The 19,835-nt window shown below is 42.6% G+C and overlaps 1 protein-coding gene across 1 annotated transcript in view; it reads left to right on the forward strand.

Moving 5' to 3' along the window:
• Positions 1-2,551: 2,551 nt before the first annotated feature.
• atosa (atos homolog A) overlaps positions 2,552-19,835 on the forward strand; it is a 29,925-nt gene continuing 12,641 nt past the window's right edge. The window contains exon 1 of the mRNA XM_061067763.1: positions 2,552-3,596. Coding sequence (XP_060923746.1) covers positions 3,566-3,596 — 31 coding nt within the window. The 5' untranslated portion in view covers positions 2,552-3,565. The remainder of the gene's footprint in view (positions 3,597-19,835) is intronic.

Genomic DNA, 19,835 nt, shown 5'->3' on the forward strand with positions numbered 1-19,835 from the left:
ACAGCTGTTGGTTTTGAGATTAACTTTGTAAACTTTGCTCTCTGGTCAAACAAAGGCCCACAATCGCCTGGTGGATGTTTGTATTTTGATGGACTTTATGACTCTAGATTCTCTGTCACTTGTTTCTGGTATGAGAAGCAAAGGAAAGCAGGATTTACAATTCAATAGTGTTTTGAACATGGACTATATAAATATTCTTCAATTACTAAATAATGTCAAGAATCTTATTCTACATTTGAGTCTTTTTACGTGGACAATTCAAAACACAACAATAATAGTGATAAGGATTTTAAATCAAACTCAAGCACACTGTGAAGAGTCTATATGTGTGCAGTGAACAATAGTAACGCACAAAGTGCAGCTGTCAAACAGATTTGTGAAGCAGATTCTCGTGTCCTCATTTTGGCCTTTGCCTTTGTTCCAAGAGGTTTCAGCAGAGAAGAGATTAAAACAAAGAGCGCTCCCTCTGTCCCTTTTTATTTGTACCAAAACGACAATGAACCGCCGCCTGCAGTTATGAGAGCATGTGAGCAGAAACACTATTAGATATATAGCTGCGCTATGTAATTTCTGCAGCATTTATTTGTAATGTTGAATGGAAATCTTCAATGATTGGCCAACGGTGAGTTTGAAGGTTCATGGATATTTAGGATTTGTGTTCAAAAATTAATGTTTTACCACATCTTACAGTTTGTGTAGCATCGCCTTGGGTTTGATATGAATTCCTTACACTTTATTCTTTATCTTCATCATTATTATTATTATTTTGTTGTTCTTGTTTTTGTTGTTGTTTTGAACAGTTCAACATTTAAATCATCTAGTATCTAAAATCCAAAAGTGTGGTCATTCTCCAACAAGAAGGTTGAGGTTCCAATCCTGCTGTTCCCCATCTGCATGCAGGAGTGTCTTTGTCGAGATACGGAACCCCTAGATTTGGCAAGACTTCAACCACCTTTCCATTGCAAAATATCTCACACTATGTAAATATAAAAAAAATTTTTAAAAAAGCAAGATTTATTTATTTTATTTATTTTATTTATTTTATTTATTTTATTTATTTTATTTATTTTATTTATTTTATTTATTTTATTTATTTTATTTTTTAAATGTAATTATTAATATTTTGCTGTTCTTGTTTATGTTGTTGTTGATCAGGTTTTTGATGTTTTGAACAGTTCAGGTTTCACTGCAGACATTTGTCTATGCTGTTATGTTTTCCTGCCATGACAAGTTTAAATAAATAATCCATAGACCCATAGAATTGTTTTTTTTTTACATATAGCCCACAGCTTTTGTTTCTTTTACAATACACAATAAGCACATTATGAACGCCATGCTGAATTACTGAAGCTGCCATTTGTTAAATAAGGGGGGAGGGGGAGTTGATGGTATTCTCTAAGTAAAGATGAGCAAAAAGTTTATCTAAATAAAAAATTCAATAAAGCCATAGTCAGTACTTGGTGCATTGGCCAGGAAGTTAAGTGTGACTTGAATAATCTCTGGGGCCACTCGGGGCTTTGTGCTGTAAAGTAGAGCAGCGGACACGCGCACACGCACGAGCTTTGGCTTCGTACGGGCCAGAACAAAATGTTCAGCACGTGAGCGTGCACCGGACCCCAGTGACCAAAGAGGGTCGCTCGACTCGTGTGTTTGTCCCGGTTCGCAGCTCGGGACCCGGAGCTCCGCCGCCAGGCAGTGAAACCTGAACTGTTCAAAACATCAAAAACCTGATCGACAACAACATAAACAAGAACAACAGCAAAATATTAATAATTACATTTAAAAAATAAAATAAATAAAATAAATCTTGCTTTTTTGTATTTTTTTTAAATATTTACATAGTGTGAGATATTGTGCAATGGACAGGTGGTTGAAGTCTTGCCAAATTTAGGGGTTCAGTATCTCGACAAAGACACTCCTGCATGCAGATGGGGAACAGCAGGATTGGAACCCCAACCTTCTTGTTGGAGAATGACCACACTTTTGGATTTTAGATACTAGATGATTTAAATGTGGAACTGTTCAAAACAACAACAAAAACAAGAAGAACAACAAAATAATAATAATAATGATGACGATAAAGAATAAAGTGTAAGGAATTCATATCAAACCCAAGGCGATGCTACACAAACTGTAAGATGTGGTAAAACATTAATTTTTGAACACAAATCCTAAATACCCATGAAGAGGAGAGAGGGACCCGGGACGGAGAAGAGGGGGACCCGGGACGGAGGAGAGGGGTTACCCGGGACGGAGGAGAGAGGGACCCGGGACGGAGGAGAGGGGGACCCGGGACGGAGGAGAGGGGTTACCCGGGACGGAGGAGAGGGGTAACCCGCTGCGGGAGGAAGGAGAGGTGGGCCCCTGACATCTGTGCTGTCACCTGACCCGGATCCGACCGGAACTTTCCTTCGGTACCACTTGTGGGTGGTCGGTTGCTATGGCTGCGAGTTCATGCGAGGCTGGTAGAAAGGGAAGTGACGAGCTCGGCTGTTGTTGGGACACGTGACTGGAGCTGCACTGATCTGTTTTGACAAGCAGCGGAGGGAGGAGAGCAGGGAGGAGGGAGAGCAGCGGAGGGAGGAGAGCAGCAGACTGAGAGCAGCACCGCGGCCAGGAGGAGCACCCGCTGCGGCTCGTCCCATCCGCGTTTCAGCGCTGACATGTCCCGGTCCGCTCGGTCCTGTGTGTCGTCATCGCTCGGCTAGCCTGACAGCGGATCGCGAACTTTCTGTGGCCAGTCCGTGGAGCCCGTCGCAGCCGAGGGTCGGAGGCGGTGACTCGGGATTGTTTGTTTGAGAAAAGTTTTAATGAAGACCACAAAGGAAGTCCGCACAGGTGGCGTGTCAAGGGTTGAGTAGATGGCGGCCGCCGGGGCGCTGTGTGCGGGTCGGACTCGGAGAACAGCCGCCTGAGATCGTCGGTTCACTCGAGGAAAATGAGACAAGACGTCAAGTCGTAGCAGAAGAGACCGAGACCGTGCGTCGGTGTGTGTGTCTGCTGCCTGTCTGCCCGAGCCACTCCACGGGGGGTTGGGGGATGTTTGGCGAGGTCGTCGTCACCCGCTCGGCGACGACACGGTTAGTTGGTTGAGTTGTTGCTACCTTAGCTAACCGAGTTAGCAGGCAGCCGGAGAGTGTTGTTGTCCGGAGAGGAGACACCGACATGCATCGCGACGTCAACTGTGGTGTAGGTGCTGCAGTTTGACTCCGAGAGAAGCCAGCTCGCTAATCACATTACCACTAGTCGGATTGGTGACCAGCTCCAGGAACCCGAGCGTCCGAACCAGTACCTGACTGGGACTGTGCCTGCGACCAGCTGTCTGTTTGTTAGTCAGTGGGACAACACGGTGCAAGTCGATGGCTGGAGCGTACAGTAGCATGCTAACAAAGCGATGCTTTGTTGTTGGGTAGGGGGCCGCTGGCACCAGCACGCAGGCTTCACAGCTGATATTATTGCTTAGCCAGAACACGGTCACAGAGGAGGGGGGGAGTTCAGGGTCCAGGCACCGCTGTGTTGCTGTCAAAGCTGTGTCATAGGAGACTGAGGAGACCCCGCAGGACCGATGACACTGGACAACATGAAGACCGAGAGAGGTACGTAGATTCAACACATTATATATTTATTTGATATACATTCATCTGTGGAGGGGAATGGATGGTGAGTGTGTGTGTGTGTGTGTGTGTGTGGCACAAAGTGCATTTCCAGCTTTGCTTGACTGATCTGTACCCATGTTCCTGAGAGCAGAATCAGGCCAGGGGAATTATGTAACAGCTGGTCAGCCTGGTTATGTGAATTAACAAAGCCTGACCTGGGTAAATGAGGACGTGCATGCACAACACACATTTTCGGCTCTAGTTTGGGATGTAACCAGCAATGTCAGCTGCTTTCTGTCCTAACCTGCGAGATCCTCCTCATGCCAAACACTGTGTCGTTCTCCAGTTGCTCTTGTTTTGACAGGGCTGCTGCAGAATGTCCCTGACACCCACCCCGTTGTGGAAATAAGGCTCTTGCTGTATGCTCTGCAACCTGTTTACATGTCGCTCTATCCGAAGCTAGGGGTGAAACGGGGACAGAGGGGACACCCTTGTTTGTCTCTACGTGATTATGCTAATTCTACTATTGCATTAATTCGTTAAGGCTCTCATACCTTAATCTCTGCCCTGACAGGGCAGTCCTGACGTTGAGTTTTCCATAAGCTCCTTTAATGATAAACTTAATGATTAGATGTGCCTGGTTGTTTGTGGTCTGGGGTTAACGGTGACTTGATTCGACAACACAATAAAGCCAAATGTGGAGGTGTTGAAGGGCCACTGTTCTCAGTCATGAGGAGATTAGCCACAGTCAATCAGTGATCGAGCCTGTTTGTATGTAGGTTATGAAACTGCAGTCAGGCCTCTGAGTGGTCAGAGCGAGATCTTCTTTAGAACACAATATGCTTGCAATGGGACTCCACAACACAAAGTAAACATATGCCCTATATGGGCCTAGACTTTTAACCCTCTCCTTGCCTTGCAGTTAGGATCCTTTATATAAAACACTCACCCCAGACATCTGTGATTTGACTAAAAGGGCACATTGACAGACACTGTACAATGTAATTATAGCCTAATAATGCTCCGCAGCAACACTGGCGTTATGTGTTCTGGTGCTGGATGAGACATTGACTTTCAAATTGCAGGATTTTATTATTTTAGTTATTTACAAAATACCTTTTGTATGTTCTCCTGCCTCGTATGAGCCAAAAGCTGAAGCCCTGTCGACCCGAGGCACATTGCTGCAGTTGATCTGCTCTATGCCCTTCATGGATTGTCACCATGTCAGGTTGGCGAGCTCACTGTCATGTTCTAATTATGAACGCTTGTACTAGCTAAAGCTGCAACACAGCAGTAAGTCCCTGTTTGACTGACAGATGCCGTGGTGCTATTGTTATTCGGAACATACTGTACCATTCCTTTGATGGTGCTACCAGATTGCTTATATGCCAGATACCTTGCTCTCCTATTCGTTCTCAGAGAATGAGGCTGCAGCACTGAAAGGAGTTGTCTACTTTGTAGCCTGGACCATACCACGGTTGACACATTGGTCAGTTTCACTGCTCTGATGCTGGGCTGAGCTTTCCTAGGAGAGCCTAGCTGTGTAGTGTTTGAGAGGGTGAGCTGAACAAGTCCAGACATGTCCATCCTACACAAGTTTCACAGGCTGCAACCTCCTGATCAGGTGGGTGCTAAAAGTCAAGCCACTGATTTTGGGGTTGATGAGGTGATGGATCAGGCTGTAGTCTGCAATACGTTGGTCATGGCTCCTCCTTGTTGGGAACACTGGGAACTCCTGTTGCTGAAATCCAAAATTTTGGCTAAGTGTCTCTTCTGATATTGAACTTTGTCAACAGATCACACATAAGCTGTGTCTACCTACCTAGACATTGATTGGCTTATAAACAGGCGTGCGTATGACATCAGCATGTTGTCGATAGGCTATTGTATGAACTGGTACTCTTTGTGAATTACTACCAGCAGAATGGAAGTCCTCTTCATTCAAATATCATATCATCAAACGTAAAGACTACAAGCAGTCATGCAAGCTGCTTCTTTTTCTTCGTATTCTGTTTAATGCTGTCTCAACTTCCTGCAATTGGCAAAAACTATCCCAAAAAAGGTTTTTACACTTTTTGTTTATAAAAAAATGTTGGTCCATTGTTACAGACCATGTTCCAAGGCACAATTCACACCTGTTATTTTGGTTAGGACTAAACTGAAAGTCAGTAGGTCTGGAAGGTCCAGACAAGGCAGGTGTGAAAGTGCCATTAGTCACTGCTATAAAAACACAAAAAGGAAAAATAACTTATTTTTGTCGGAAAGTCTTCTCAACACCAATTACCAAAAGGTGAAATCTCTTACAGCCTTGTTTCCTTACACTTTGAAGAATGATCCATATTGGTCTGATACAATGATATATATACATGCATTTAAAAACAAATTATAAAGCTTTTGTCAGCTGGGATGCCTCTTATCAGCTAATATAATTGGTATCCAGAAAAACAAGCAGATTTTTCCTTGAGGTTCATGCAGCATCTCTTTGTCATTTTGTTTGAACAGTGCTTTTGTCATAAAGGTAAAAGAGGCTCACTTGTGTTATGCTCAGGAGCCTAACCAGAGTCATCTGACCCCCTTGTTTTTTTGTGAGTTGAGTTGTGCATGAGTCAGGACTGTGTGTTTGTGTATGGTTGCGTGCGGGTGTGAGGACAGAGTGAGTGTGGCAGAGAGTATGCAACAGATTGCTGTTGGCCTTAATAAGCTCTGTACTGTTGCACCATGTGGCTCAACTGACAGCTTTTACAGGTCCCATAAAGAGTAGCTATAGAAAACATGGGACCTGTTTTAAGCCATTGTTCCAGAAAATGTCTCATTTTTTCGCCAGTCTAACCATTGAAACCATAGTATGGTTGAGTTCAGTTTTATTTGTGTCCTTGAAAACATACATTTGTTACAGTCTCCGCACGTAGAAGCCAAAAAGCTTTGTTCAAAACCACACTGGAATTGTTTACACCATAAAGATAGCTGTGTTTAATTAAATCTGGTCCTCATCACAACCAGATCAATGAATAAATAAGACCTGACATTAGATGATCATATGAGGTCATACGATAAAATGTCTGAGCAGAGATCAAAGAGTGGTGACTTAGTATTTCCTCCTTAATGCCCTGAAGCGCAACACTCATTTTCCTCTGCTTACAGGCAAGAGTTTGAACAATACACACAGAGGTGATCTCAGAGTTAGTCATGGTGGAGAGACTCAGTCAGCTGGCAAGCCTCAGCACTGTGCTCTAGCTCTCTGTCATGTTATTTGGTCTGCTAGTATGGCAGCACTTCCTGTCCGAAGCCATTAGTCCTTGGGGGAGGAGTTGAAAACACACACACAACTTACTCCACCGCCTGCCTTCTGCCGTGCGCTCAGTCAGATTACAGCTGCCCTGAGACGTTCCAGGCACATACCAGCGGATAAGAGTGTACACTCTCACTGACGAGAGACCCAGATAACGCAGAGCGACACACACTGTTGTCCCCGTACAACACCTGTCCATCCCTGTGTTGTTCTCTGCCTCCTCCTTGGCAGTGATTTACCCCATGCTGCAGCAGAAGGTCGCCACAACAGGTGCCCTCTTGTGTTTTACTCCCCTCACACAGTTGGAATCCATCTGTGTTGTTTGTGGGTTTATTTATTGACATATTTTGTTACAGAGTCTATGACTTGTGCTGTTTAGAAGTACTGTCTAATGTCTTTACTCACATGTCTGTTATTATTTGTATGGGAATTGTAAATGTACCGTTTGTATTCATTCCCAGTGAACATTTATTTAGAGGCCTAATAAGTCGTTTTTCTTACTTATACATTTGCTGACCCAGCACCATTGAACTTAGATATTGGACATTTTACAGCGAGATTCAGAGCCGCCTTTTGTAATGGATACCGATAGCAGGTAGGCATTCAGCTGTGAGTTACTATCCTGGCCCCTGGTTTAATCAGCCTAAATCAATGCTGTTGGACTGTAAGTAGCCTAGCTTTGTCTTGTGTCTGCATGGGATTGGGCGCCCAGTGCTCCCAGTCCGCTAATACTCTTACAATACTGGAACATTTCATTCGGCACATGAGCTCTTCATCACTGCATGTATATTTGTACATGGATATATGTATGTGCGTGTGTGTGTCTGTGTGTATACAGATGTGCGTGTGAGTGTAATGCAGGTTTACTGCTTTGGGTCACATAGGTCATTGTGAACTGTGTCCACACAAAAGGAAATAAAACAGGGTGTACCTATTTAGTATGACTACTCGTGTTAACAAGCTGTACAGACCCACAGAAATAAACCGGCCAGACTTAGTGCTGGACTGGCTGAACCAGCCTGGGTCGTATTTCTGCTGCCAGGGTGCCACTGAGCCCTTGATGTCATCGCTCGTGTGTTCGTCACATCCTCCCGCCCCTGTGGCTCCACACAGCCAACCAGCACCAAGCTCTGCAGGAACAGGAAGAGCCATCTGGACCTGGTGGTTTGTCTTGATGGGGTGGTGTTGTGGTGTGGATTATAACTACGTCTCCTTTTCCTGTGTGCAACAGTTTGTGTGTCTTTGGTGTATTAAGTTTGTCTTCTCTTGCACTTTTGGGTTTCTTCTTTAAGACGCCCATAAGATGCCTTTATGATCTGGCAAAAATAAGGGTCCTGAAAGTTTGTAAGTGTGCTACATTTTTTCGTTTTTAAGTAAATCAGCGGCCACCTTTCATATTCATTTTTATATATTAATGCTTAAAGAGATAGTTAACTGAAAAATGAAAAGTAACTCATTAGATACTCGCCACTATGCCGAAAGAGGGGTTGTTGAAGTGTGCGAGTCAACCAAAGACTTTTGGAGTTTCAGCAGTAAATAGCATTCAGCCAAATCCAATGCCATTTAACATAAAACGCCTCAATACTGCTCCTGTGGTTTCATCCAAGTGTCGAAGACACTGAACAGGGTTAGTATATAAACATGTTTTATATCATCAAAGTGGCTGATTAACTTAAATACAGCAACTTTATCTCCATGACAAATTAATTCCTAGTGACCTTTATAGTGCGTCCATCCGTCCACTTTATTATTAGTCATTGATGTGACATAACTAGATCTGTGCTTAGCTGGAAGTTCGGTGCAACACACAGGCCTTACTCAGAAACCACGAAATAACCAAAAACACGAGCGCTCACGCCTGGCACGAATGTTTTGAGTATTTCTGTGTCATCCTTCCACCATGACTGTTATTTTTGGAACAGAGAAACCCCAAATGACAGCTTTGTGTTAATCTCAGCAGTGTTTAGAAAGGACTGTGTCAAGGGATGTTTGATTATTGTAATTCTGCATGCTCTGTAAGCAGGGGAAAACCATGTACAGGCAATTTGGTCTCTCTCTGACCTTGTAGTGAATCAACTTTTCCCACTCGCTCTGCTGGTCTGCTTTTCCCTATCCCTTTTTTCTCCTTCACTCCTCTCTTTTCTCTCCTCTTGTCTGAGTCACATCACATAGACTTCAGCTACTGTAACAGCTCAGCACTTAACACCCCCACCACCAGTCTCTGCTGTTCATCCAGACAAAAAGCATATTGACAGAAATAGAGCTTGGTTGACTTAATGTCTAAAACACCAGAATGAAATGGTTAATAGTAAGGCCTGAAGGAAGGAAGGAAGGAAACTAGGAATAATCTCAACAAACATTAACAACTAAACAACTTTAACACAATTTCTCTTTGTTCCACACTTTCTCATGTTCAGTGGGAGAAGTAAACTCTGCCGTGTGCTGCCAGGATTTACTACTGCAGAGACAAGACCATAAATGCCAGCAATGTTGTGCTGGATAAAAAATCTCATAAAAGGTCTGGGTCCGTATAGAATGGCATCTGGTTCCGGATCCGCACCGCGGTCCCCCTATCAGAGATATTTCCGATGCTGTAATGGAACACCTCTAGTGTTTTCAGTCATCTATCTTAAAAAATAGGTATGCCTTCATTTTGGTGTGGATTTTGAGTTGAAAATTATTTTCCTTTTTTTTAAAATCTTTTTGATACAGATTAATGAGATTTCCCAGAATGGTTGTTTTTAAATGATCAAAAAAAATTCTGTTTATGCAGACATATGCAGATATTTTACAGTGCTAATACATTTGTTCCCTTTTTAAAATTAGGAAATAAAAATCTAGGATTTTTTCAGATGCCACTGATTTATTCCATTTGTGTCATGTTAATATAAATTGTCAGGTACACTGACTCTGACAAGGGTGAAAATCCGTGTCAGGTTTAAAGGTCTGCCACCAGACACCACACATATTTGGTTTCAAAGAGCGTTACGCAACTAGCACTTTAATCTGGTTCATGTACCGGACACCTCGTCTGTTCCTGTGTCCCCGTGCTGAGTGGGCTGTTCTGGTCCAGGATCAAAACGCCATTTAAAAGGAAAAAACATTGTCCATGACGATTCCCTCAGTGAGTTATCACTAATGAAAATTGATTAGGTGAAATCCAGTGTAGATTCTTGGAGGATAATTGATCTGTCTCCAATGTGACCTATTCTGTTAGAGTAATTGAATCATGGCTACACGGTACACAAAGGCACACACTACCAGTATCTGTTAACAGAGAGCACCTCTGGGGCTTGTTGCGGAGGCGTTAAGCACATTGTTTATTCACAACAGGATGAGGTAAAGTTAATTTGAGAGTCATCACCACTATCCTCTTTCTTTTTTCCATTTTCTCATCTTGTCTCTTTCAGGGCAACAGCCGGCCTCAATGAGGAGTGAGCGGTTCCACTGTCACCCTCAGTGTTGCTTCATCCTCACACCAAAGCAGCTGACAGTCAGTCTGTTCTGTCTAACTGGGTTACTGTTCCTTTTTTAAAAGAGGTTTTTAGAGGGTGGATTATTTGGTTAAGAATCTGTGGTCAAGTGAGTCCCGACAAAACAAGGTTTAAAAAATATAACCGTGAAAAGCAGAGAAGTGGGAGATGTTTGTTGAACGTTTGTGGCAGTGCAGCTTTAACAAGAATAGCTGGGGGGTATTCAGCCATGTTAAGACTTTGGCCTTCTGCTTCCTTGTCCTGAGTGGTTTATTCCAGTTACCAGCCACCTGGATCTGCCTGCCCCAACTGCCACAATTTTCACTTGGCCCTTTAAAGTCGGCGCTGCTCAGATTACTGAGTTCAGACTCCTCTTTCTTGACATTGGCATCGGCAGCACAGGAGAGGTCACAGGCCTGTGTGTTAATGTTGGACTGGGTGGCTCCGGTTACAGCAAGAGGCAGGTTTGTCCTACTGCCCTAGTGTCCTGTACCCACTAGTAGTCTGCTTGCTGAAATTTAAACTGCTATAGGAATGATTTAGTGACAGATACTGCCCGGTGAAGGAGACAGGGATTTGTTAAGGAGATGACATGGACAGGCTTTTACAAAGTACTTTGGAGCACCAAATAATCATGTTTAACATTTTCATTCCCATAAAGAAATCTTGATTTGACTTTTGTGTAATGTTGAAGCTAGTTGAAGTGGGACTGCATGATTGTTGGCTTTACTGGGGAAACCTAAGGCCCTATTCAGACCTGGTGTCAGTGATCCTGTTACAAATGGACAGCTGACACAAGTACACGTGTGAATGCAACTAATATGCATTGAGGACACATTTGAGAGCTGATCGCTCAGACCACATTCAGAGGTGGTCTGGGATGCACGTTACCCATCAATAAAGTTCTAATGGGTCCACTTTCTTTCAACTGTGTGAATGCAAATGGGGCAGTCAGTGTCAATTCATCAATTGTTTGGGTCGCACCAAATCAGATCTTCATGGAATTTGGCATTGCTAATTTTGGCAAATGAGAAACCTGTTGATCCGAAATTATTTGTGTTTCTGACCCCTTATTCAGGGTGATACGGGCGAACAAATATTGCAATTTTAGCGCTTTAAAACAATACAGAAATCCTTTCTCTGTGACCTATGTTAAGGCCGTCCTGGGTCACAGTGTGCCTACTCAGCTGATGTCCTCTGAACTGCTGCAATTTCACAATGATTCCAAAGTGTTTTTGCACTTCTCAGTGTTTCCCATTCATTAATTTAGTATTCCTAGCCACCACCACAATATTAACTTTAATTGCATCATATTGATTTCCTTTTTTGTTTTCCTTTTTTTAAATGGTTAAAACTTTAAGTAGAACTGCACACAACTCATTGATTTGCTCCGCCTCTACTTGCCTCTTCTATCCTCACACTGACACACACACTCAAATGCATTGACAACGGACCAATCTATATCATCAGCATGGCTAAAATCAACATAATTGTTGTGGCATATAGAGCCGGGACTTGAGATCTGGTCACAAGTGGTCCCAGAAGACACACAGAGAGACTGTTTCTAATACCAGGTGTTAACAGACAAACTTAGCACTGTCCACTTGTCATCGGCTCACTCATCACAGATGTTAATACCAGGTCTGAACAGGGCCTAATTCCCACCTTGCCAACCTGTATCCACTCTGCAGCCACGTTGCGTAACAGGTGCTGTCAGACAATGACTTTGTAAAGGACCACTCTTGCCTGAATAACAGGGGCTAAAAGGGGCCCACTCTACAATATGTGTAAGTAAGGTCAAACAAGGCCTTGTGGATGGGAGGCACGGTAAACTCCAGGATATTGTGTCCCAAGATAATTTTTCTGGCACTTCATGGTGATCAGGAGACACTTGTGAAAAGTCGTTATGAACAAAGTAAATGTCACAAGCACATGATATGCACTTCAGTCCCCAGCATGTGTGCCCTTTCTTCTTACTTTAGAGGGCATAATATTTTATCTTCTGCACTATGCTTGACATTTACTCAGCCCTTTGAATTAATATCTGAAAGCTGCCCAGTGGAACCAGCCTTCTACTTAAAGCCACTGAGCGACTCATCTAAATAATGGGGGTTTAAGTGCTGTTCTCAAGGACTTATGTTGCTATGGCTGGTTGAAGATGAAGGGAGCGTGAAACCCCATGCCTCAACTACAATGTCGCAGTTTTGGGATTTGAATTTACACCTGGCAGAGAGAATGCAGATTTCTGGTTAATTTAAGGTGAGCTAATCACTGAAATCTCATGGCAAAGTGAGAGTATATAATGAAATCCCACAGACTCCTGGCACTCCATCCACGGTTACCTAACCGTGATAGGCTACCGTTGTTACCGGAGCTTTCATCAGTCACTCTGACCTAATACTGTAGGAAAGAATGAACAGCACAAGTGATTTTAGGGGGATTTGTGTACATGAACTCAACTAAAGTTCACTGCTGAGATTGTGGATTTAAACCGGATGGGTTACTAATGCTACATTTTACACTGTAGAACAAGAAGATCAGCAAAGGCAGACACTCTCATTTTAATCCTAGATCCAACCAAATGAGAACAGCTTTTTTTATGTTCTTAATTAACATTGCCGCGAGTCACAGGGATCTGGCACAACTTCAATTCCAAGCAAGATGTATGGAATCGGGAGACAGACATGATGACTAGGTGAGGCAAGTTTTACTTGGTGATAGTAATGATGCATCATGAGCCTTAATGTTCCCACAACAGCTGAGATGAGTTTTATGAACTAAGCTATTATGCCTCACGATGAAGGTTTTTTTCCTCTGGGTTAGAGCTTGTTTAACATGTGACTTCACAAGTATGCAAGTAGCTCAGCTTCTAAACAATAGCTCTTTTTAAGGCTCGCAATAATGGGAGTGAAAGAGAGGGCAAAGTGGTTTGTCAGTCTGGGCCGATGCTGTGTGTGTATTTGTGCATGTGTGTGTTTGTTGTCTGGCTGTGGGAGAGTAATGGCAGCTGAGATCACAAAACAGAAGAAGGGTTCTCCTCATCTGGAACTGTATTAACGCTCCTCAGCCAATCAGGGCCTGTTGCTATGTGTGCTGAGAATCTGCCCCTTTGTGTTGTAGAGTGGGAGGAAGAGGGACATACTCACACATGTCACAGATCCCAAGCCCATTCATTATAAACCATTTCTCAGTAAAGGTAAAAGTTTTGAGAAAGACAATCTCGGATAAACAAACTAAACTCACACATGAATGCGATTGCCCTTAGTGAACTTAATGGTTCACTTTGCCCAGTCTGTTAACAGTAGTTTAAAACAAATGGGATTTGTTACTTAAGCACATATAATGGAACCTGGATCAGCTCTTTCTCATCAGTGATCTTTACCGTTACTTATGGTCATTTGACACAACCAGGGCAGTAACTTGGCAGACCCTACCTCAACTTCCTGTGTATTTTAATCTTGTAATACACAAGGCCGACCAAAACAGGAAAGGTGAGCTGGCAGTGACGTGTTATTTAACACTGGAAACACAATTGATCTTGTTATCTCTAACAAAGCTTAGTAGCAGCACTCTGTGTCTTTTTTGTGTGACAAAACATTCAGACACACCCAGGACAACACACATGCTCTAACACAAAGGAATCAGAGGCTGTATCTACAAAGTGCACATAAACTCACACATAGAACAGGAACATTAATTGTATATAAACCCTTTGATGTCAAACTGTAGATCATTGTCGCAAAGACTCATATTGGTTCAACCCATTACTATACACAGACAGACACTGCTCAAGCACTCTTATTGGAATGTTTAACACTTTGTCTATGTTGCCTTAGCAATAGTTGTCATGTAATTTACTATTGTCCACTGGTCCCAGGTCAGCCAGCCAGTGATTAGGGGATCCCCTTTGTAGTTTCAAATAATCTATGTCGGTGCCATACCTTAGGAAGGGTCAGTTTAGCCTTCTAGCTTCGGTATATAGAAATAAATGGAATAGGAATTTTAACGATTTTACGTTTTGTCTGCTGGAACTTGTCTCATAACTTTGCAATAATTTAAATTATTCTATAAGGTATATTTCAGGCAGTCACTGCAGTTGCTGCAGGCTGAAACTATCACCAAGTCATCAGACACTAGATTATGGGAATTAACACTTTGAAGTCAGAGAGCGAGAGAGAACAACAAAACATGAGGGCTACCAAGTTGTGTCTATATTTATCTCACTGGGGGCTGTAGTGAGGAGGAGATTAAACATGGAAGAACTGTCAGTGTAATAATCTCCCATTCTGCCTCTGTTTATATTATAGAAATGCAACTACGTGCATATACATATGTACAGTTCTTGATAAATTACAATACATTGACCTCACATAACAGAGTGCAGTTTGTCTGTATAATGAAAATATTGTCTCTAAGAGTTATTTAATGTTGGACAAATGGACAAGAAGCACTATTCATCACATTCTGTGGCGACGTTTGCTTATGAAGCTTCATTGTTTTAGTCTAATGTGACTTTCTTTTCAGTATGAGCACAATAGAAGTGGTGTTAAATTTAGATTTGTTTCATTTCATCTCCCTCCCTACCTACCTCCCTACCTATTTTCACAGTTAAAATTGTGTGATGCAGTCTTAAAGAAATACTGTATTATACTGATCCTTGGTAATGCATATGTGCCCCAACTGCATGGAGGAATGATAATGCTCTTGCATGGAGGTATGAATTAAATGATAAAAGGGTTGTCACATTCCAAAGGTGTATTGGAACTATATTTATTCTTTGGCCCATCCACATTTTCATATCCACACATGATTCAAGGTCATGTCATCACAACATCGTCACCAGCCTTCATTGTAACTATAATTCCATGTATTTAACAGACTCACTCAGAGACAAAAGGTGTTGGTGCAGACAGAAGCTTTTACTGTGAGTTGTTTCCCATCGACGACATCCAGCGCAGTACGTGATCAGAATGAGGAATTTTCAGCGGGGGACCTGGACCCCTTCATTGTTTTTCTTCCATTCAGAAGGAGCTTGATATCATTATGTGTTAAGCTGGCACACCTCAGCGAGCTCAGCAGACTGCTGCCACTACTGCACAGAGGCTGCTTGGAAATGCCGTTAACCCAAAGGCACTCCCAGCAGGCTGCTTATCTAGAGTCTGCAGGTCTCAGAGAAATTAAATCATATTAACTTGAGACCTGAAAGAGCATTTCAAGTCTCAGGAATCCGAAATATTCTCTAGTGTCCTTGCAGTGTTGATGTTCTTTAAGACATTGGTGCAGTTGCACTGACCTTTGTTCTTTTATTTATTTTTTATTTGTCTGGAGAAAATTGGCTTGGCCCCACAGGAGCAGTCTGGGCTTTAGTGTCGTGCTCAGGAGAACCTCAACAAGGAGCTGTGGACGGTGGAGTTGTTCATTTAGTTTCATAACCAGTCTGGGCTTTAAAACTGGAACAAATCAGTCACATAATCTTCATAGCATTCCTTAAACTGTTTTTTAAAATTTTTTTCATAATCTCAGTTCATTTGAATGCCGATTTAGCATTAATACATTAGTAATTTCATACAACAAATCAGTGGAATTCAAATTTCCTTGCATATTCGTGTCTCTCCAAACTCGTTGTCTTCATTCTTCTCTGTCTCAATGTCTTCCTGTCTTCTCTGTCTGCTCAATTGATTTGTAGCTAGTGTTTTTTTAAATTAGATTGTATATGCACCCAGGTGTCTGCAACCAACAATGATGTTTGCTACTGGGGTAAATGACAAATGTTGCAATTTAGACATTGTGAAAGCATCGGTTTTAACCCCAATCACCATCTCCCTGGTCTTCAGTGTAAAAGACATGCATTTGACCCATCCATTCACCTAGATCTCTTCCCTATGCTGACTTTGTCACCCTTTTATACCTGATATCCCAAAAACTCTCTGCTAGTAAGTCAATCAATCAAATTTTTTTTGTATAGCCCATATTCACAAATCACAATTTGTCTCATAGGGCTTTAACAAGGTGCGACATCCTTTAGCCCTTAACCTTAAGAGTAAGGAAAAACTACAAAATAATAACATGGAAAAAAGAATGTAGAAACCTCAAGTGGTGCTTGATAAGCAGCTGATGGTGGTAGATGTATGAAACGCCACTCAACCTATGGAACGTCTTCAATGCAGAAATTTGCACCAACCTTTACACAGGGTTTTAGTGAAAACACACCATGAAGGAGAAAAACAAGACGCTTATTGGTTGATCATGTAAATAGCTGAATAGCTGCAATGTAACGATTTTCACCTGAGAGCAAATAAACACTTAAATCAAAAACGATTTTCTCAGAATCATGAAAAGTATGTGTTGTGCCAAGATAAGCCTCATAGCCAAGTTCAGTATTTGTTCAGTATTGTCATTTAACCATTCAAAGTTGGCTTTACACTGTGTGAAATATCTGTCAACCACAAATCTGCTTCCTTAGTGGTGAAAAGCTTTGAAGTGACAAAGTTTAAATTTTAAACAACTTCCCATCTCATTTTTCTCCTTGTGGGCATGTGGTGACATGCAGAAAGCTTTATTTTTATCAACAACTCAGCTCATGCCAATTTCACCTAATTCACTTTATTCACAACGTTTTGAACATTTGCATGAAATTCAGTTGACATGCAGTTAACTGGAGATGGATACACTTAGAATTTCACTTCCTTTCGTTATTTCTTTGTCCCTCTGAAGTCTCATCCCTCCCCGGCTGCCACCCGGCAGTATTATTTCAGATTCTCTGTGTGTGTGTAACACTCCAGACATTGATAAGTGATAACTCAGCCTTCGATGTGCTCATCAGTGCGGTGTCCCTACTGAGACGTTGATACATCAAGGTTTTTATTTCTTCGGTTATCTGCCCTCCTTTATATATTTTTTTCCGTCCGATACAAATCACGGATGCATCAGTGATGATGAAAGACTGTCAGGGCCCTCGCTTCATTTGAATGAAACTTTTGTCATAAACAAATGAAACACAGAGAGTGCAGCAGGGGCCGAGCAGAGGAGGATACGAGTGGTCTTTGCCATATGGATATTTACACCACATTAAAATTAGCTGTGGGTGTACAGTACGTGTGTGAGTGAGCAGCTTCTGCTGTAGAGGGACAGCCCTACAGTGATTGTGTGACGACTCACTTTGTCTTTCTCTCTCCTTCTGTCTAACACTACTGCATATAAAATTAAAATATTGATCCCAGCTACAACACAAACGACATCCTCACCAACCACACAAACCACCCTCCTCTCTGACAGGTCTTAGGTAATGATGAATCACACTAGTGTGTGTGTGTCTAACACCATGTTGGCTGTCAAGGCACCTGACCCATCACCGTTGTCCTGGAGGCCTTTTTCCATCCCACATGACTTTATACTGATCTGTTGGCCCGAGGACATGGAGACAGCTGAGAGGTGCATGTGCGTTCACATGCAGGCCAAACCAGCCGATCTGTAGGCAGGACTCCAGCTGCACTCAGTGGCAAGCGGTCACAGGTTGTCTAATAATAAGACGCCTGAATCTAAATCCAACCTGTTACATAATTCACATCACGCATTATCAGGAGATAGAGGAGCGGTCAAACCAACACGGAAAAAGACAAAGATCACTGTTCTGTTATGTGTCATGTATTTTAGTTTGGGACCGAAAACCTGATTGGGCTTTCCTGATCGAAATGTTTCCAGTTTGCAATTCTCAATATGTGTGAGCAGTTGCTATGGTACCACTCTAAATGCATGCAAGGGGACCAGGGGAGAAGGAGTAAACAAACAAAAAAAATGCTAATTGGAGAGAGTGAGGACAGAAATGCACATAAATTAACAAGTACACATTTGAATTGATGAGAGACAGATTTCCCATTTTAAAGAGGTGGAGGAGCAGAGAAGATGGTGTCGGAAGAGGAGGAGGAGGAGAAAGTATTGAATCCTGCTTGCAATGACTGGTAAACAATGGAGATGTTAATTGATTGTACCGAAGGCAGGATTACAGAGAGTTGGAATGACTTAATCATCCTGATCAGGCTAAAACATTGTTTAAGCTCTTTTCTGTCATATCTTTGCAAAGGTTTCATCCTGTGGTGGGTGTGCATGTGTGTGTGTTTCACAGAAATTCTTTATTCAGGCATGACACTCTAAAGAATGACAGCTCTGTGCGTACACAGAGTGGGCCCCTTCAAAGCCTTTAGTCCTTTGTCCTGCACTGCACATGCGTGTACGTTTGTGTATGATGAGCTGTTTTGTGTGTTCAAAATGTTATTTGTGTGTCTAAGTGATGGTGAGGTTGTTTATCAATCTGTCTGTTTTTTGGTATTCATGTGTGTTTTTGTCATGTGTTTTTCATGGGGTGTTAGTGAGCGTATGTGTTCATGGGTTGGTTTTCTTGGAAAGCAGCAATCTGACACCCACTGTGCACACATGACTGGGGCCTTTCTGTGTGTGTGTGTGTGTGTGTGTGTGTGTGTGTGTGTGTGTGTGTGTGTGTGTGTGTGTGTGTGTGTGTGTGTGTGTGTGTGTGTGTGTGTGTGTGTGTGTGTGTGTGTGTGTGTGTGTGTGTGTGTGTGTGTGTGTGTGTGTGTGTGTGTGTGTGTGTGTGTTTCACAGGAATGTTGTCTTCAGGCATGACACTCTAAAGAATGACAGCTCTCATGTGTGTGCGTACACAGAGTGGGCCCCTTCACCAAAGCCTCCATCATTAGTCCTTTGTCCTGCACTGCACGTGTGTGTGTGTGCATTTGTTTACAAGGAGTTGTGTGTATTATTTTTGTATGTTCAAATTTGGTTCAAGTGTTTAAGTGATGGTGAGTTGGTTTATCACTCTGTCTGTGTTTGTTGGTATTCATGTTTGTTTTTGTCATGTGTGTTTTAAATGGTGTTTATGAGCGTATGTGTTCATGGGTTTGACTTTCCTAGAAAGCAGCAATCTGACACCCACTGTGCACACATAATTTGGGGCTCTCTGTGTGTGTGAGTGTGTGTGTATGTGTGTGTTAAAGGGGGGCATGGGGAGCCCACCATTTCTCAGCGGCTGTTTTCCTCTGCTCCATTAATCACTCTTTTATCTCCGCGCTTTATCTATCCATGCTTTCTTCTCCTTTTTCTCATCTCCTCCTTCACAGAGCAAAGCTTTAGCGCAGATCCCCTCACACTAGTACTGTCCTTCCCCAGCACAGACCCAGGTTTATACCTTCACCCAAGCCCATGACTGGTATCCACTACATTCAAGCCAACCATGATGTAAAGTCACGGTAGATAAACCCTCGGACCTTGAATCTTGATCTTTGTCGTATATTACTCCCTCCTGCCGCTTTCTATCTTTCACTGCCTTGCAGTTGGTCTCTTTCTCCCTTATGTTGGAACCTTTCCAATCGGAGCCCATAAAGAAAAAGCAGATTGTCCCTGAATATAGCCTCCCTTTCCATCTCTTTCAGCCTGCACTTATTCAGCCTACAGCTGGCTAACAGT

This window comes from Limanda limanda, chromosome 3 (assembly GCF_963576545.1).
Source record: "Limanda limanda chromosome 3, fLimLim1.1, whole genome shotgun sequence".
Taxonomy (NCBI): Eukaryota; Metazoa; Chordata; class Actinopteri; order Pleuronectiformes; family Pleuronectidae; genus Limanda; species Limanda limanda.